The sequence below is a fragment of the Rhinoraja longicauda genome, chromosome 1 (genome assembly GCF_053455715.1).
Source record: "Rhinoraja longicauda isolate Sanriku21f chromosome 1, sRhiLon1.1, whole genome shotgun sequence".
Taxonomy (NCBI): Eukaryota; Metazoa; Chordata; class Chondrichthyes; order Rajiformes; family Arhynchobatidae; genus Rhinoraja; species Rhinoraja longicauda.
Window position 1 is genome coordinate 106,394,935 of NC_135953.1, and position 21,299 is coordinate 106,416,233.

General features: G+C 41.3%; 1 protein-coding gene across 1 annotated transcript; it reads right to left on the reverse strand.

Moving 5' to 3' along the window:
- Nucleotides 1-3,021: 3,021 nt before the first annotated feature.
- nkx6.1 (NK6 homeobox 1) lies at nucleotides 3,022-6,140 on the reverse strand. The gene is made up of 3 exons (XM_078411729.1): nucleotides 5,531-6,140; nucleotides 4,703-4,875; nucleotides 3,022-3,264 (listed from the first exon to the last, which is right to left on the reverse strand). Exons 1-3 carry the CDS (start codon nucleotides 6,138-6,140, stop codon nucleotides 3,022-3,024), a joined length of 1,026 nt encoding a protein of 341 aa, XP_078267855.1.
- Between the last annotated feature and the right edge of the window lie 15,159 nt (nucleotides 6,141-21,299).

A 21,299-nucleotide genomic window follows, 5' to 3' on the forward strand; every position in this document is an offset into this window, starting at 1 on the left:
GGCGTGATATTTGGCTTTGAGGCTATTTTAGCCACTTATAAAACTAAATTCGTTCTTAACATTCTTTACATCTAAATGCTAAAACATAACGACGTCCCCAGAAATAGTGATTATTATTCCCTCGCAGGAAAAAAAACTGGTGCCTCTCGCTTTCAGTTGAGAATTAATCCGAAACAGCAATCGAAAAAGACATTTCTTAAAGATACCGGGAATTGCAGGTGTTGATTTACTAATAAAAAAAACTCAGTGAGACAGGCAGCATCTCTGGGGGACGTGGCTAGGTAACGTTTAGGATCGGGACCCTTCTTCAGATATTCCTTCGAACATCCCGGCAGAGAACCGATAATATCACACCATTAACTGAAATCCATCTAAAGCAGCGGCGCGAAATTAAGTAGAACTTTACAACACAGGAGCAGCCAAAATAATTGTTACATTTTTTCACATAGAACAGATAGACTGCTACCAACTAATCATTGCTCTATAAATGTCTAGGCGCCCAGGTAAATCGAGATCAAATTTGCACAGGGGCGCAGAAGGAAATTGGTTACACCACAGGTTTCAATCATCCTCTGATTGACGTTTGCTTTGTAACAAATTATTGTTGATTTCTGCAGGTGAAATTTGTGAGAGTCGGTACATCTGGGGGATAACATACTGACACAGCTTACTTTCACTGTTTACATCAATCTGTTGTTATTATGGCTTGTTATCCCACTAAAAAGAAAAAGACACAAAGTGCGGGCGCAGTATCCCAGCGGGTCAGACACGCTGAGTTACTCAAACACGTTATGTATTTTTGTTTTGTAAACCAGCATCTGCAGTTCTTTCTTTCTACGTGTTATCCGCGTTATCCTACAGTGGTTGGGGTGTCTCGCGGACATTTATTTCGTACGTGTGCTGGATGTTCTTTCCCCGCCGATCTAATTGAGAAAAAAAGATTCAACTGCATCTCTGGAACGGGTCTCTTTATCAAGAATTACTGCCGCGAGTCTTGCAGTCCTGGGAATCTGGGATGGTTTCTACCTGCGCCAGCTGTTGTCCTCTGACCCACCATGTGATATCCGCCCCTCCCTTGAGATTCTATGCTGTTTTCGTTTAGGTTTTCCCCCCTTTGTAGCAACCAATATCGTACTTTTAAAAAAAGACAATGCAATAAAGCAATTAAATGTCAAAGTAGACTGGATCGTTTTGGCTAGACTTCGAGATGATGGAAGCAACATACTTCCTTCGCCGTATTAAACGCTGACCTGAACACCAATTGAGATTTACAAGCTTTGTTAATTTGCTTCCCTGTCTGTACAGATACATTAAAACCAAGTTCCCATCCACCTTTAAAAAACAAACGCCGGTCGGTTTTAATTCACCATGTAATTGGTACAAGAGTTCTCCACGCAAACAGTATTTTTGTTCTCCGAGGCCCGCGGTGTCATGAATGGGTGTCTGCAATTGCCTTCGATATTCCCATTAAAGCTACACGCCATTTCAACTCACGGCCTGAGTACAAAAGTCCTGTTAGTTCTCATGGTAATTGATCAGTTTACTGTGGCAAAGTAAAGGCGATATCCTTAAAGAAGATGTCCCCGTGATGGCGGTAAATGACACTGTCCAATTCCCCCCTAATCACTCTTGATGCCGCTTCGTTACACTGAACAGCTTTCCGGTTTAATTCGGCGGATTCCTTCAAATCTAGAGCAGATGTTATTTTTCCCCGCAAACTTTCACTTAAATATTTGAATTTCCGAATTAAACCGAAAGTGCCTCTTTATCCAGCTGCCCGAATTATATAAATCCAGCGCAATCAAGCGTGGAGTGCCCAGACTGAATAATATGCTTACTTAACCAGAAAGGAACCGCTCAAAATGTTAATACCCCCCACCACCACACCATACTTTGTTGTTAAGGTTCAGCACTTGAATTTCTAATCCCTAGAAATACCAGACGAGTTCCATCAGCCAAATCTCCTAATGACACTTAAATTCAGTACAAAAGGTGTGATTTCATTAACTATTATTTGGTGACTGATTTGAGATCCCTGGGTAATCAATCGTAGGATGGATTCCGTTGTAAATTTAGTGCCCTTCGATGTGGAATTACACCTTTTTTTAAAAAAGTATCCAAATTTCACGTCCTACGGAGGGAACACGGAGGCAAATCGTCGCGATATCAGCACCGTTGGTTGGTAAAGCGATTGTTAAAAGTGCCAGAGGTTGCTGGCCAGCTGTGAGCGTGCAGTTGGAGTATACTACAACTCCAAGGAGATAAATCGGCTACGGAGCAAGTGCTAATACCCCCCTGCAAGGCAAAAAACCCACAAAGCTCCAATTGTAAAGAGACTCCCCGAAAGCTGCCGGAACGTTAACTTATTCGAATTATAATATTTATTAAACGCTAACGAATTAAAAATATCTTACTTTTTTTTTTAATCCACAAACACAAATCCTGAAAACACTTGCATTCAGACTTCACAAGATTCCAAACACGAAAATCGAAACGAAATCTATACATTAAAAATTAAGCGCTAATTTAAACCAATATTTCCTTATACAAAATGTATTTTACACATAAATATTCACAGTTATTTTCTTCTGTTCGATATTTAATACATGAGTTATTTACAAGTCGTGGAGCCCCGAGTACTTCCCCTCTCCACCCCACAACTGGCCGCCCCAGTCTCTCACCTGAATATATTACTATACACCTATCTCGGTATAAAAACGTTCCGCCAACCAGAATGCCCGTTGGAGATCAAACGCGCCCTGTCCTTATGAGTAGAGCCATGGGAATTAGTGCTGAGGCTTCTAACAGATCTTCCCATAACTTATATAGGATATAAAAATATATACATCTCTGAAAATGTACAGAGAGGGTGGTGTAGATAGAGAGGGAGAGGGGTGAGGACGGGGAGGGAGGGGGAGAGAGAGCGGGAGGGAGAGAGAAAGGGGGGAGAGAAAGTGAGAGAGAGAAAGAGGGTTTAGTGCTAAATTCGGTGGAATCAAGAATTATAAAGTCCGCCGCCTCTTATGAGCTCTCGTTTTCACTCGTGTGGATGTGCAAAGTGGTGGGTTTGTGTTTCTTTAGCAACTGGGAGATCTTTTCATCGTCGGAATTGGGATCCAGTGGCTTGTTGTATTCATCGTCCTCGTCGTCGTTCTCCGAGGTGCCTTTTAATCTCTCAGTCTCCGAGTCCTGCTTCTTCTTGGCCGTGGCCATCTCTGCCGCGTGCTTCTTTCTCCACTTTGTCCGTCTGTTCTGGAACCAAACCTGAATGCGAAAGAAGACCGGTTCCCCGGGTAGTCAGCGATTAAAGGAATGCATGGTTGAGTTGGTTTTATATATAATAAAATAAAACTTTTTTTGAAAAAATCACCCACCATTATTCGCGTTCACGCCTTGCTCATTGAAAGCAGCCGGCAGGGAAAGCGGGCGCCTCCAGTAAGTAACACAACCCCTGTCAGAAATATTTACCACTTTTGCTTACATTCTAAGATTAAGATCGGCAATTTTGACATCTGCAGGGAACGACGAGGGCTAAATTTACTCGGGTGTAATTTGAGAAACGGGAGGTAGAAGCCAGATGAAGTATCTTGCAGCCTCAAGCTGCCCGGCGTTGCATGGTTTTCGAATTTATCCTGTCACTTGTGTGTTGCTAAACACACAAACGCCCCCCTCCTCCTCCTCTCGCAGAAGCGCCATCGCATTAATTCAACACCCACTTTGCAGAGTTTACATGTTTTAGTGTAGATTTAATCATGTAGCTGCATATATAAATATGACATCTTTAGTAATTGTATTTATGAGTGATTTTGAGTCGCCCTTAATTCTCAGCCTCTTTGGAGGAACTATCTGCCACAATCTGTGTGTAGTTAGTGGGAGGAAAATTAAACACCGCACCGTTTCATCTTATTTCGCTATATATGCCTTAAAATAATAATTTATATCGCAGCGATAAACCACGCAGAGGAATTTGCCAAGTCTTTAACAGGGGGATGGGTTAGAATTTGTAACATCAGAAACGCACGGCCGTTTTCAATATGCACGCGTTTAGTAATGCTGTCACTGACTTTAGTTTAAATGCTGGTGTGATGCAAACTCTTTCTCAAAAATATGTATGTAAGTGGCAATTTTTGGGAGCAAAAATACAGAAACGATTCCGCTTCAAGTTCGCAAACAAATGATCTTGAATAAAAGCAGCTGCGCGTTTACAAAGCAGGCTTTTGATGCCGATGCGGCTGGCATGAAAAAGAAACGAAATCATTTGCCACAAGGAATAAAACTCTGCACATTCCAGAAACAACTGGCAAAATTATATGTCTAAACTGAGCGAAAGTGACAGAGTATATATAGCCTGCTGGTTTTGCTATAATTTAAAAAAACAATTTGTTATGGGCCAATAGATACTAAATGAAGATATATCTATGTTTTTTTAAACAGTCCGATGAATGGCCATTTGGTATTTGAAACAAAAAACCCGTCCATATCATCTCGTACATCGGAATGTAATGAGCGCTTAAATATATGTTTTAATTTCCATATTTTAAGTGTATATTTTCCTAATCTATTAGAGTGCCGAGACTTTTATAAAGCATTTCATTTCTCATTAAAAGAAACGTTTTGACGCGTCAGTTAGAGATTTCTTAAACTTTACTGTATTTTAATCCGGTACAGGAGCACCATTTAAGGTTTGTTAAAACAATCTTACCTTGACTTGACTCTCCGTCATTCCTAGTGAATACGCCAATCTCGCCCTTTCAGGCCCTGCTAAATATTTAGTTTGTTCAAAAGTTTTTTCCAATGCAAAAATTTGTTGCCCAGAGAATGTGGGCCTGGTATGTTTCCTTTTTCCGTCTTTGTCAATCAGCATGGCGCCCTGATCTGAAATTAGATAGCACTGGAAATGTTAAAGAAGCTGCATTATTTACTCGCTAGTTATCGGTAAAATACAATTAAAATGATTGCAGCCACCTCATGCAAATGTATAGTGGTTGACCTCAAATGTGATATGTTTGCATATGCAATAATGCCAAAATAGAAACACAAACATGTTTCTGATTAAAAAGTGGCGATTAGACAACACAACACTTCTTTTGGGTACAACATTCTTTACAAGGAGACACAAGTGTGCTATACAAATAAAATTGACTTGACTTGACTTGACAAGGACAGTTTTTTTTATTCTATCGAATAGCTTAATGGTATGTTTGAGGCAATAAATATGTTTAGGCAGTTTTAATTTGACAAGACATTAATTATATGCTTCGCAACGGGATTTTATCTAATCTAAAAAAGCTATTAGTTCGACCAGGTAACGTGTCTGTTAAATTAACAGAAATATAACTGGGATATAAAGTTTGATTTCAATGGGAAATTAATTGGAAAAAAAACGTTGTTGTTTGCAAAACTGCTCATTAGAATGAACGGAATGCAAATTAGAACGAAATCATTGAGAAATGATCGTCAAGTTGTCTAATAATATTAATGTTTTCTAGATGACTGCAATAGAGAGGGGAGCAGAAAAGAGAATACTTACGGGGTGAGCATCCCAGCCTGGCTTCCCTCCACGGCGGACTTTGCATTACTCCAGGCCAGAAGATGGGCGTCCTACCTGGCAAGTCAGCCAGTGGTTTAGGGTAACGGGCCACGGCTGCCGCCGCCGCTGCCGCTGCCGCCGGGCTGAAGTACATACCGGGTGGCGGGGGACTCAGGCTGGTGTTAAATCGCGGGATTCCCGAGAGCAAGGTAGAAGCGACCCCTCCTCCTCCGCCGCCGCAGCCACCGATGCCTCCTCCTCCAATTCCCCCGCCCATTAGCATCAGCGGACGGTTCAGGATGTCGTTGATGCCGTGAGGAGTGGCGGAGGCCAGTTGCTGTGTCATGAAAGCGGGCAGGCTGGACGTGCACTTGAACCCCGCCGCCGCCGCCGCCGCCGCCGCCGCGGTAGCAGCTGCACTGATAATACCTGGCGGACTCGGGGAGGATGAAGTGGAGGAAACCCCGGCCCCCGTCCCAGCTCCGGGCTGCATGGAGTAAGGGTACAAGGGATTCTTCATCTCAGTCATTGAGTGCAGGGCCGCTAACGGCGGGCTGCTGAGCACGAACGCGCTCTGCCGGCTCCCGTCCATCTGCCCAACGGCTAACATTACCGAAAAGTGGTCAGATTCAGTCCCAACTTCTCACAAGAAAATGAAAAGGCAAGAGAGGAGAACAACGGCAGATTTTCTTCACTTCTATTCCGCTCAGTCCTCCAAACAAAATGTCCAGATTGCTTTTCCTCTGATCCTGTTTTATACCTGGAAGGGGGGTAAATATTTGTGTTTTGTTCAAAAACAAAAAGGTCAACAGAATTATCAAAGCAACGGCAACTAGTGTTGAATTATGTCTTGCCCTGAGAATTTTGGATGCATGATTTTAGATTTTGTTTTTCAAAACGACGGGCTCTAAAGACTTATTGAGCTGTCGCCTTGCCGCCCCAGCATGAGGCAATAAAAGGTTCTCATCACTTGAGGCGCTTTCTGGCCGCGCTGTCTGCAGAGAAAGTGCAAAGAAACTTTCCGGCGGTCAATCAAAGTGGACGGGGCGAAGCAAGACTCGCCTCGGCCGATTGGTCCAGATCGCCGTGACGCAACAAACACTGGCCCAGTCACCCTCACCCAATTGGCTGACGGACAATGCATATATTTGCATATATTTGCCTATTCAAGTGCCATCCACAAGCGGAATCAAGGTTTCAAACTACAATAGCATTTTACCAAAGGTCCAAAGTCCAAGAGAGCCTTTATTTAAACCTTGGAGAGAGAGAAAGAAAAAAAAAACCATCTGCCAAAACATCTGACTTGGTTGTTAAACTAATCCAAGGATTGAACTTTTTATAAGAATTGTATTGACGTGAGATATCCCCTCAAAAGCCGACTAACGGTGTTTGCGTTAAGATTGATCATTGGGTAACATGCGCTTTTCCAGGGGATATGCGAATTAGATTATTTTAATTAAACAAAAGGTAAATGCAGCAAAACACACACACTGGCGACAGATGCCGAACGCGTGTCAGGGTCCAACCCGTCATTGGTAAATGCTTCTGATAAGGTCAAATAATCTGTAAAGTTTATTTTAACATAATTACTGAAGTCAACACATCTGCTTTGAATTAACCCTTGGTTCGTTTAAATCATCCATTTTTATTTATCATTATTTCTACTGATTTTTCGAAATGAAATTAAATTTGATGCATAAAATCAGCCGTGAATTAATGCAATGGTAATATATGCTTAGATTGACTTTTCCCTCCCAAAGCCAGTTTAGTCAGAAGCAGTCGTTTATAGAGAATTGTCAATACTTAATTTTTCTCCTTTGTGACAGCTGTGTGTCCAGAATGACAACAGTGAAGTCGCCTTCCTACCCGTTACCGTTAGCGATGGAGCTTCCAGAATTACAAAAGGCAGCGTAAATGCTACTGTGATTAACTGCTCCTAATGCCATGTGAAATCTATGTCGATATTATCATTATTCCCTGGCTGTGAAGCACAAATTGTGAAAATGAACTGAATATATTCATATCCCAGCCCACCCCCCAGCCACCTCCCAACTCACCCGAGGAACGTCGCCAGTTCAGTACAGGAGATCATTTATCGATCCTTTGAGATCGTTTGTTTTATCAATGACAATGGAATTGGTAAAGGATAAATCAGTACTTCCACTTGGTTAAGCAGAACAAACGCGAAATGCCGACAGACAAAACAAAACACATCATGTTTGGAATATTATGATTTACTTTTCACGGCCTTTTATACATTTTAAATGCAATTGGCGATGTATATTTTTTACTGGAGATTGGCGCTAGTGAAATCCTATTCAATGGATAATTAATACAATTCGGTTATGCATGCAATATGTTTGCTGTGAAGCCAATTAATAGGCACGCGGAAAACATGTAAACTTGTGAGGTTCTTGTAGTTTATTTGCACGAAACTACTAAATAAATGTTCGCGCGTGTCAAAATAATTTGTCCTGATATTATTTGTCTTTCGCAAAATTCCAAGGGATTCCGGCGGGCAAATTTGGCGATTGACAACTTATTTACGAAGATATTTTACTGCTTTATTTAAATAATATCATTTAAAACGAACTACACAATATAGAAGAATATATTCCATGTTCAACATAGCCCAGCAATCCCTCCATTATTTTATATATTCTTATTGCAAAGACGTATGCAGAAAAGATACCTTGTGGATAGAGGCATTATAACAAATTACTGCTATTTCATGCATAACACTTTGGCCCAGATTAAAACCAAACTAGGGAGAAGAGTTCCGACCCGAAACATCACCTATTCCTTTTCTCCAGAGATGCTGCCTGGTCCGCTGAGTTACTCCAGCATTTTGTGTTTAAACCAAACTAAGAAGCGGTGTTTAATTTCCCTCCCACTAACTACACACGGTTTGTGGCAGATTGTTCCACCAAAAAGGCTCAGGTAGTATATATTCCCGAATAAAATTTTGTCTGTTTTCATTGTTTCCGATGACAATTTCCGATGAAATTTTACCACAATTGTATTTTTCTTAAGAGTGTTTCACTCGTGTGCTTAATATGCAGCTATGATTTCAACCGAAACTTCTCACTTCTCAACTCTTGTCCTACACCAACTGTGGAGATTCTGGATCATGTCGTAGGGACTGTTATTTCAAAGACAGTGAACTGAATTAGTTATAACTGTAGTATCACAACACCCAGTTCCACACAGCAGACGTGCGCTTGCAATAAAGTAAAAACAGATTTCTGTATCGAAATAACTAAAAAAATCAAAAAGCTAGAAACCTACCACCATTCGGTTGTAACTCTTCAGAGGAAGAAGCTTCACGAAAGAAAAGAGGTGCGCGGAGTCATGTGAACTGCACACGCATACTGCCACATGCAACGAGCACGTCTCTATGTGACTAATAGACTCGGTATTAAATTACTGTCACCTTTGGGAAATATTTGGTATGTGTGCCATACTTCAATATAATGTACAAAAATCGAAGTATTTTTTTAAAAATCGAGAAAGGGTGCTATTCAAATAGCACTGGTGGGTATGTTTCAACTGGTTACTTTTATGTGTAGGATTTCTGTAGGTCCCTAGTGGGTGTAGGATAGTGTTAATATACGGGGATCACTGGGCGGCACGGACTTGGAGGGCCGAAAAGGCCTGTTTCCGGCTGTATATATATGATATGATGATATATTCTTCGGTCCCTTGGAGCCACTTCGCTGGTTCAGCGGCGCTGAGTCGCTCAGAGCGCGACACCTGCCGGAGAAACCCAATAGCGCAACCCAGAACGCATCAGACTCTTACGAGGTCTTTAGAAATAGTAAATCACCGTGTCCGTGCAAGATCCCGGAGGAACGAATACTGACACATGTATGTTTTTTAACCATCAGTTGCAAGTCGGGAGATGTTGGGTTATTTTGACTAGGTTTGGATTGAGAAACACTTGACAGTGGCTGGAATCTGGTTTAGTAGAAAATGCACTTTGCGTATCTCACCGGTTTAAGGGGGATAATTCTAAATTATCTATTCATATACTAATGGCCTCTATTTCGCCGAAACAACTTAATATGTGCCCCCTCTCTATTTTAAAATGTCGTAATAGTTTGCATCCACATTGTGACAAATTCTTTGCAACAGCGATTTTTTGTCTCACTCGCGGATTCTGGTTGAATTGAAGTCTGTGAAAAGTTGTTATTTGTACCGAGAAGCAGAACGTGAAACATAACAAGACAGAAAGCCAATAACATCACACCTCCCAACACTTAGAAAAAAGGGCTCGTCTATTTATGTGGGAGACGCAGTCATTGCAGTCGGAGGCGAAGTTTGCGGACTGGAGGTGTGTTTCCGCTAATGATTACTTAATTATTAACCGCAATAATCTGTTATTCACTGCTTGGAAAAGTGAACAGCCTTTAGTTTTCCTACTGGAGTCAATAAGGTCAGATCGGTCTGACGAGGAGTCTATTGCAACATTGTGACCAGGGAGCTAATCTGGAATCCAGATCGCTTAATCGATGTGGCGCCGCAGAAATGCCAAGAGAAACAGCAGCAACGAAATAAAGCAATTCGGTAAAGGTGCGATCAGTAGCCAGGCATGCAGCGAGTTAACGGGGTTGAAAATACGAGCAAGCCTTTAAGATTTATTTTTTCTCTTTAATATTTATTCTTTTCTCCCTCTGACAGTTAGCGGCGCGGAAGCGGAGAGGTAGCTAATCGTTTAATCTCTTGCATTTGCTATCTATTTACATAACCTATGCATTACACCTGGAGACAGAATGGCCACAAGTGACAAGCATATCTTTTTTTTCAGGGAAACTATTTCACGTAGGCGGAGTATCTCGCCGGTTTCATTATATGAGCATCTGAAAATGTTGTATTCCGGAAATAATGCTGCTTTACAGGATTGTAATCTCTGCTTTCGTTTTGAGTGCAAAACGTTGGGAACAAGAGCGAATGAATGATCCAAAATGTGTTCCTCCGACCTCCAGCCTTGGTATGTTTATGCCCGCCGGCCATCTGCACGGGAATACGGGCATCGCGACTTACATTGGGTTAAACGCTACTCTCTTTATTACAATCGTTTCAATTGTTTGGTTATATTGTCCAGGCTGTATTTACGTTCCATTGGTCTCTTTTAATGAATGTACTTTTAAGCAGCAGACCGTCCTTTTTGAGAGCATGCAGTCCGTTTATTATCCACGGGAATGCACGAACTCCTCTCAATTTCAAAGCGTGGATTAAAATATTTGTTTTATATTTCTAGATCTGTTCGCCAGATTCGCTCTCTTTCGACTTATGCTCGACATAATAGTATTCGCGTAACTTTGAAAATCTTCCGTCCAAAGTTCGGAGCCACTGTATGTATGATATTTTTGGCCAATACATTTTGACAGCACAATTAGGAATACAATTAGTCTTTAAATTGCTATTATTAATTTAGTAAGACTGCAGGAAAGAGACGGTATCGGTTTTGGCCTTACAAATTCTAAACTGCGACTTGTCAATGGTCCCATTCCGATTTGTCTTTTTCATATTATTTAATGACACGGACACTAATTTATGCTTGCGTTTCAAGTTATGCTGATTTGCCCCCCCCCCCCCCCCCCCCACCCCCCCCACCTCGCTGACAGTGATGCCAGGGTTTATTGTACAGTCTCCTGGAAGACCTTTTAAAATACATTTTTTAGGAAAGGGCGTTCGGGCAACATAACGCAAACGGTTTAACGTGATTGTTTATTATTGAGTAACTGTACGGAACTGTACACGGGGACGGTGCCATCTTGAAGAAGAGTTGAATAGGAACATGGTGTTAGTGTCCAAGGAAGGAGGTTGATAAACAATGAACGAACGCATGATCGAAGTTAGAAGGGGAACTAGAATGGGAAAGACGGAGATGCCATCTTACCATATTGTATGGAACTGAAAATAAAAATAATTTTTCCTTGTGCTGATATAAATATCATTTGAAAGTGGATTGATGCAGACCATTTCAACTAATACCGGCCCAATAAATAAAGTTACGTCTTCAAGAAAACAATTTTTGACTCACAATGGAACCAATCTTGTTATGAAGATTTCGCCGAGGGGGTGTGTATCTCCATGTTAACTGCCTGTTAATTGCTCTCACCTAAATGTCAGTTCGCAGAGTTTTATTTCACCCGGCACTTTCGGGAGCTATTGTCATAAAACTTCTGGAGTTAAAGTAATAACAATAGTGGTCTTCAGTTTTCATACAGTATCGGTATGATGGTTTTCTTAAAGAAACGTGCTGGAGCCTTCTTCAACACAGATCGTCTCCAGACACAACCAGAAGAAGGATATGGAGTGCGTTCACCTGGGATTTGATGTTCTCAGATCAAGCCAAAGAGCAGCATTTTGTTAAAGATTGACGCAAAAGATTGAGTAATTCACCGGGTCACGCAGCATTCCTGGAGGAAATGGACAGGTGACTGATTGTATGGGGGGGTAGACTGGAAGCAAGAATTACATATTTTTAAGAAACATTTTCTCTCTGTGTATCCAACAGAGAAAAAAATGATTTTAAAGTCTTTCATCGTGAACGTTTTTTAAAATCTAGATACGGAAAACTTCCACGTCAGAGGACAACACAAAGCACGAAAGCATAGCGTCTGAATTCGTTTCTCTACATCTAACACATTCAGTTTCCACTAACATAGTTCCCCCGGCGCGATCTCTCCCCTGTCTAAGGCAAAGACCGCATTGTCATCATAAAATGCAGAGATCATAAAATCACTCGCGACTTACATAAAACGCATTGAGTAGTAGATCGATTGGCACTAATGGTGCCGTCTGCGGAAAGGGAAAAGCATCTCCTAATGGGAAGAATTAAATAAAACACAGAGGTGAAAGCAAGAGAAAATCCAAAGTGACGCGTGGACACGGAAAGCGTGTAAAATTACCGAACTCGAATCAGCTGCTCTCTGACATCTGGCATGGGTGGATATCTGTTATTCGAGATAAATAAAACGCCGTTTCAAAAGCATTAGCAAAATGTTTAATTGCGATTTAAGTACCGCGGTAGAAATAACACGCACAATGCAGTAACTGTCTTAGGTGATAACGCGCTTGTATACATGCCCTGTGGAAATCCCAGAATCCCGTTTCCCTATTTAGAGTCATAGAGTCACACAACATGGAAACAGGCCCTTCGACCCAACTTGCCCATGGCGACCAAGATGCCCCATCTACACTAGTCCCACCTGCCCGTGTCTTTGCCCAGACCCCTCCAAACCTTTTTAATCCACGTACTGTATCTAATTAAATGCCCTTTAAATATTGGTATTGTATTAATTATGCTTTACTCTATTTCTTTTCGTTTCGTTTTCCACCTTATCAATCAGCATTGAGATGTGGGTGGTCATTACTAAAACTGAAGTCTGGAGAAGGGTCTCGACCCGAAACGTCACCCATTCCTTCTCTCCAGAGATGCTGCCTGTCCCGCTGAGGAATACTCCAGCATTTTGTGTCAATCTTCTGTGTAAAGCAGCATCTGCAGCACCTTCCCCCACGTTACTAAAACCTCATTGTTGAATAATTCACACCATCAGCGCCAGATGAGAGCGCTGTCTTTTAACACGTGGTTTGATATTATATCTTGCTGACATGTTTTCTTTTCTCACGTCATATATATATATCTAAGTAGCTTCACGGTTTGTTTCCCCCACCCCACCCCCGGTAAGTACATTTTCAAGCAAGTGCATCATGATTGAAGTTGGGTGAATGGTCAAAAATAATGCATGTTATTTTTTTGCCCAAACAGCTGGATTCTGTGCAGGACCTTGGCTTTTAGATGGTGATCCCGAAGCCGGGAAGTGGCTCACTGGGCACGGCCCTGGTTGCATTTAAGGAAGATTTAATGTGAGATGCTGTGATCCAGAAGCGAAAGAAATGAATCCCGCGGTCTAGCGGAGAATGGGAGAAGCAAGAGAGACACAAGGAACTGCAGATGCTGGAATTTTGAGTAAAACACAAAGTGCTAGAGTAATTCAGCGGATCAGGCAGCATCTTCCCATCTACTTCCCATCTACTTCCCGGCCTTCTTCCCATCTACTTCCTCATACATACCCTTTAAAACAATGGACAGGCAAAAGATGCTGCCTGACCATCCGAGATACTTCAGCATTTAGTGTTTTACTGGAAGACGCAATAGTCCACCCACTTTGCCTGCAACCGTCCAATTGATTCATACACTGTAGTCATTCTTGGTACTTTAGCAGACTGGACGTGTGTGTGTGACTGTGCGTGTGTCTGCGTGTTTGTATGGGTGTGTGTGTGTGTGTGACTGAGTGTGTATGGGTGTGTGTTTGTGTCTGTGTATACGTATGTGTCTGTGTGTGTGTGACTGTGCATGTGTATGTGTGTGTGTCTGTGTATACGTATGTGTCTGTATGTATTTGTGTGTGTGACTGTGCGTGTGTATGGGTGTGTGTTCGTGTGCGTGTGTCTGTGTATACCTATGTGTCTGTGTACGTATGTGTGTGTTGGGCGAGATGGTCAAGGGGTCAAATGAAAAGTGCTTTAAAACTGAGGATTTTGTTTTCAATTTCACAAATATCTCCATGGGAAACGTGTTGGCAGAGGAATGGCCCTTCTCTAAAATAATTGAAGTCCAACACTCTCTTGCCCATGTCAAGAAAATTGCTTTTAAATTTTCATTTTTATTGTCACAATTAATTTACATAAATAGCTATTTGCATTTTTTTTAAACCATGGCAACATCATAACTGAAATCTCCACAAGATATATAACTAAATTTCAATTCCTGTCAAACAACTTACCTGGAGGCAAAATAAATACTTTTTAAAAAAGTACTTTTGGTAGCAGGATAATAAAATGGAGAGACAAGAGACAGTGAAGTGTCTTCAAGGTGTCCAAACTTTGAAGAAGTTTTCCTCCACCCTTTGAGGGGGGTTTTGTGCTTCCCTCTCTTACTGCTCCCTCTTAGTGGTTTCTTCTGCTCTCCTGTTCTTCAACCTTATGCTTACTAAGGAACACCCTTGGCCTACCTTTCACCTTCCAGCCTCTGTCTCACCCTTCCCCTCTCCCTTCACACAGCTGTCCCTCCTTTCCCAGTGCCTGTCTTGATGCAGTCTCAATGCACAACATTGATCATTAATTTACCCGCACATATGCTACCCGTCCCTTTGAATTCCTCCAGCAGTTTCTATTTTGCTTTAAATCTCAGCATCTGCAGTCTCTCGTGTCTCAAAGTCATTCTTATATTCAGATTTATTTTTCAATGCTATCTTTGCTATAAGTGTATATGGTGCACTGATGTGCGAGTATCATGATATTTTCTTGCTTTACATATATTTTAAAATAAGCATTTGAAATAGCTAAAATTTGAAGCAAACTATACATATGACTGGTCAATGTGAAATGTTTAAATGAGAAATGTACCTTTGTCATTACTATCATCCGTGCAATCTACTAGTAACCTAAGTTAAATGGAAATAGAAGCAAAAATAGTGACCACAATTCTGGGTCTAACATTTGTTGAAGGAGCTGTCTGTAATGGCAATCTTCAGCTCCCCAGTAGCAAGTCTTTCCCTCAGACATTCTGTGCTGGCTTCTTCCACTGCCAGGGGGAGGTCAAACACCAACTAGAACAACACCACACATTTCATCTGGATAGTCTACAACCCAATGGTATAAAGTAGAATTTTCCAATTTAAAGTTAACCACCCTTGTTCCTTTCTCTCTCCTTCTTATACACTCATGTTCTTCACCCTTTTTTCTCCAACCATCTGCTTTACCGAGTTTTCATTCTCACCTTAAATCTATGCTCTCTAGTATTTTATTTTTCCATCAGGGAAAAGATTTTGACTGTACACTCTATCTCTGCCCCTAATAATTTTAAGTACTTGTATCAAGTCTCCCCACCACCTCCAGTGTTCCAGTGAAAAAAATGCAAGTCTGTCCAATCTTCCCCTGTAGCTAATATCCTCCAATACAGGCATCATGATCTCATAGCATCATAAAAGATTTTGCAGTCAATGAAGTCCTTGGAATAGTTAGATTTGGAGATGGCATGCAGCTAATTTTGTACATTACTGAGTCTTAAAAAAAGCACATTTATCCTTGGTGCTTCACAGGAGATTAATGTCGACACTGAGCTGTAGAAACATTATGAAAGGTGGCTAAATGCTTGGAGCATCTTGAGAAAGGTAGGAAAGGTGAAGAGTCAAATAGATTTAGAGAGAAAATGCAGGTGACGTATTTGCTGTTGACATAATGAGCAGATAATCTATTTTAGCAATATGTTATAATGGGCCATGAGAAGCCAGCTATCTTGTCAAAACCAACATTAACCTGTACTTATACTGCCCAGCTCCATTTTGAGTACCTCAGGAACAGTCCCAGAGATAAAGAGGTTGATAAGCAGGCAATGAAATGTTTAAAGGATGTCAAGCTAAAATTGAAGAACCATGAAAGAAGTAGCTTCAAGGAAGAAGACAAGCATCAGCTTATTTTGAAAGGGGCTCTAAGAGTGGGGCAGAGATATAATAATTGAATGTAGGGCCAACAGTAGGGGAGTAGGCAAATGGAACATGCAAACTAATCCAGAGTTAGAGGATTAGGCAATTGCGATCTGACCAGTATGGCATAAAAATTTCGAAGGTAAATTAAATACTAACCTTCTAACCCTTTTTCCGGTCATTGGCTTACCTGAGGAAGTATGCAATTAAGATGAAGAAAATGATTACTAAGAAGTGTAAAACAATTTCTGACAGGCAATGACTGATCAGAGTGGATTCTATGTTCTCATAACTGTTATCATAAATTTAGTAGGAAGTACTAAAAACAAAAGAAAATAAATCAGTGGTAGACCAAAGAAATCAGTTCATGCTTAAAAAGTCTTTCAGTAATTCTTAAAATGGAGAACAATCTCTTGCACTGTAATCAAATATAATTAGAAGGTTCATAATGCAAAATTTTCAAGATGCAATTACCTAGAAAAAAATAGTAATCAATATCCCTGGAGTATCCTGTAATCATGTCTGATTAAACAAACCAAGCAAAGTCACTTTCATGTCAAACACTGCTCAAAATTAATTCAGTATCTTCAACAATGCAAAAAAAGTATATGAAATTAAACAGAACAATGCTATTCCCTTCTTTTGACAGTTAATGGAAAATAATATTTATGATTATCCAATCAAACATTGAAAAATTCCTGTGTTAGATTATTCAAGTACCCCTATTTTATTAAGGAATTTCAATCCTAACACAACCTTATATTTAATATATAACATCTACTAATGCAAAATGCTGGAGTAACTCAGAGGGACAGGCAGCATCTCTGGAGAGAAGGAATGGGTGATGTTTTGGGTTGAGACCCTTCTTCAGTCTGAAGACCGAGTCTAAAGAAGAGTCTCAACCCAAAACACATTCATTCCTTCTCTCCAGAGATGCTGCCTGTCCCGCTGAGTTACTCCAGCATTTTGTGTCTATCTTTGGTGTAAACCAGCATCTGCAGCTCCTTCCTGCACATATTGTGCATACCATGTTCTGTTATCATTGTGACATTAAATAATAAGTAAAACAATGGATTCCATTGTAGAATTTCCCAACAGTAGGCTGTAATATGAGATTAGATGTCGAATGAGATTTGTAGAACAATAATTCTCATTTAATTTACCTTTGAAAATTGTATGCCATACTGGTCAGACCCAATTGCTTTATCCTCTAACTCTGGATTAGTTTGCATGTTCCATTTGCCTATAATTCTCAGGCACCATATTCTAAGATGAGAAAATGCTTCTTTGGGTTGAAGTTTGTAGCTGACTTACTCAATGTGCATATGTTTACTTAGCACTAGTGATCATCATGCCAACAGCATAAATCTTCCATTTCTTTGCAAGTTCCCTTTAGTAGTATACCATATTTATTTGAGTTAAAACTATATTAAATGTACCACATGGGCAGTGGAATAGAGTCATAGAGTGATATAATGTGGAAACAGGCCCTTCAGCCCAACTTGCTCACATCGGCCAACATGTCCCAGCTACACTAGTCCCACTTACCCACGTTTGGTCCATATCCCTCCAAACCTGCCCTATTCATGTACCTGTCTAACTGTTTCTTAAATGTTGGGATAGTCCCATCCTCAACTACCTCCTCTGGCAGCTTGTTCCATGCACCCACCACCCATTGTGTGAAAACGTTACCCCTCAGATTCCTATTAAATCTTTTCGCCTTCACCTTAAACCTATCTCCTCTGGTCCTCGATTCACCTACTCTGGGCAAGAGATTCTGTGCATCCACCTGATCTATTCCTCTCATGGTTTTATACACCTCAATAAGATCACCCCTCATCCTCCTGCCCTCCAGGCAATAGAGTCCCAGCCTAGTTAACCTCTCCCTATAGCTCAGGCCCTTTAATCTTGGCAACATCCTCGTAAATCTTCTCTGTACCCTTTCCATAACATGGTGCCCGGAACTGAACACAATACTCTAAATGGGGCCTCACCAATGTCTTATACAACTGCAACGTGACCTCCCAACCAACCAATAGTAAAATGATTAACACTCTGGTAGTATCAAAATAACATGGGACAGAGGTATATATGATTTATTTTATATGCATGATCATTGTAATACCATCAACCTTTTAAGAAATTATTTCTTCTCTCACCAACATTATTGTGTTAAGATATGTCTAATGCATGTTAAAATATCCAACATGCATATCTGCATCTAAATATATAAATTTGGCAAATCTCCATTCATTATGGCAAATGTCTTTTGGGGAGTGGAACAGGTGCTATTATCATACTATTGAATAGACTTCATAAACTAACAAAGATAATTCTGATCTCTCAATCTATCTCATCGCAGACCTTGTACTTAAAAAAAAATCTTTCTCTGTCACTGTAACACTATGTTCTTCACTGTGTGGTGGTACCCGGGGATTAGGCCACTCCCTGGATCATCTCCCTCAGTACGGGTTGGACAGGGCTGGGGGAAGGACTAATGTTACGGGGTTTGCCTGAAGGGGCTAGAGAGAGAACTCGTGCGTTAGACTGAAGAGAGTGGATGTTCTGTTGCTGGATTAAATTACAGTTAATACTTACCTGGCGTCTTGTCTGATTCCGACCGCGTCCAAACCCACTACACTGGTGACCCTCGACATTTCCTCGCAAGTCGCGATGGACCCGAATGCTCCTCAACACGCACTACCCGGTCAACTGCCCCTGGACCCTGCCAGTCAACTACCCCTGGACCCTGCTGGTTAGCCGCCTCTGGACCCTGCTAGACCACACCCCTTGGACCCTGCCGGCCGCACCGCTCTCCACGCCGTGGCGTTGAAGCTGCCTCCTCTTTGGACCGACGAGCCTGATTTCTGGTTTGACCAGGCCGAGGCGCAGTTTGCACTGCGGGGAATGACAGCCGACGCAACCAAGTACTTTGACATTATCAGCGCCCTCGACCAGGCCACTGTGTGATGGGTCAGACCTTTCCTTCGCGCCCCCCCGGTGGCTAATAAGTATGAGGGCCTCAAGGCCCTTCTCCTTCGTAAGTTCCGCCTCAGCGAGGCCGAGTGGGTGACCCAGATCTTACGGATGACTGGCCTGGGTGACCGCTGCCCGTCGGCCCTGCTGGGCGATATGCTGGCCCTTATGGGCGGCCACGAGCCCTGCTCGTTCCCGGGAAACGCAAGGGCCGGCCGCAAGTGATTGCATGAGCGGCCGGCCAGATTCATCGAGTTTTTGCGTGGGATCTCCGCACCGGGGCTCGTTTCCTTGTGGACACAGGGTCTGAGGTGAGCGTACTTCCCCCTTCAAATGATGACATCCACTATGGTAAACGCGGCCCCCTCCTCACTGCAGCAAATGGGACTCCAATCCGCTCGTATGGGATGCACACGCTCTCCCTCAACTTCGGAGATGGCCGCTTCTCATGACCATTCGTCATTGCTACTTTGAATGCAAAAGAAGCACATGTCCTTTGTGGTCATTCATAACATAGAACAGAAGAGAGAGAGAGAGGACTGTGGGGATCCAACAAAGTAAATGGAAGTGATCCTGATGAGCGAAGTATTGGAAAGAAGAGATTCCGCTCATACCCGAAGCATCGGTAAAAGTAAAATCAGAAAATCCTCTGAACTGAGACAGAATTAAACCTACTCTCCTTTATTATCTGTCAGTAAGACTCAATTATGTGAGCAAGTATGACCAAGTGCTTCAGTGCATATTAAGTACCATTTTAGTACAATCAGTGTCTGTGACTCTGATGAAAAGACAAAGTTCAATGAAGGTTGATATCAAATTGAGCTGTAAAGAGGATGCAAAGAATCTGCAAAATAAAATCCAGTCAGGTTAGATGGGTAAGTACGAAGATGATAAATGGAGTGTGAAAATAGAAAGCCATGTACTTTAATCGGAAGGATAGAGGAACAATGTAAATTGAATGGTGGGAAACAAACTAACATACACCACATGAAACGCAAAAAGTTAAAGCAGATTTGGAAGACAATCATAATGTCAGCTTTTATTGCAAGGAGTTTGGAATACAAGATTAAGGAATTCCTTCTACAATTATATTGTGGTTACACGTGGAGCATTCCATGCAACTTTGGTTCTCCTACCTCAGGAAGGGACACTTGTTTTTGATATAATCCAGTATGGATTCATTCAATGGATTTCTGGGGAAGAGAATATTATGGTTATCATTTCTTCAGGTGAGTTCAGAAAAGAAAACAAGCATTGATCTTTCATTACACAAGACATACACAATTCTAGAAGAGATTGAGAGAGTTGATGCTGACAGCTTGTTTTCTCTCATGGGTAATCTTGAAATAAGGAGATAGGCAGAATGATGGGTCAGTCTTTTAAGAAGATTGCAAACCTTTTGATTGTTCCATTCCATTCGGGTATTCTTCATGGGCATCTTTCTAATGTCAAAAGACCACTTCCAATAGTTACAAGGTGGTGCCACCCATGCAATTTTGAACAAAACTGCTAAATTGTGCTACATATCTCATGGGGTTCACCAGAAACTGGTTTTCAAATGTCCAGATGATAACCAGACAGAGATCATCAAACTGAGAACCAAGTTGGGTTGAGAATACCAACATTAGAACTGAGTTGACTACTGTTAAAACTCAAGTGTTTACAATTGCTGTGGGAATTTATATCCTTTCATTTAAAACTATAACTTAACATGACATAATACAATGGAAATATATTACAGGGTCATTATTCCAGCCATATACCAAATCTTTCTGTAAATTTCATTGATCTAAACCTCTGGCTGCAATGGCTCTGGCCTGAGGTGACTGCATTTAGAGGACAATTTCACAGCAGAGAATGCAACCACTGGTAGTTGAAAGAGGGTTAGCCACAAGCATATCCACTGTTGGCAATAGCCATTTAATTACTTTATGAACCAGTATCATACTGATTAATATAGTGTGATCAATGTATTTTTCCTTGCATTAAACTTCTTGGCCAGTAAGAATACTCCATAGTGAATTTAAAATTCCGTTAATCTTTTATCACTTACACGTTTGATATCTCCAGGCTGTCCAGGATATTCTATGTAGGATGGATTACCAAAGACTATTTAAGATCTTACACTTATTTTATAAGAATGGGAGATGACATTTGGCCCACAATTGAGATATAATGGGAACGTTGAGGTTTACTAATGAAAGCAGAATAATTTGTTTTAATGTCTGCTGTTTGGAAATGACCCGATTAGGTAATGTGATGGCAGTTTTTTAATTTCTTCTCACTTCATGTGTGCT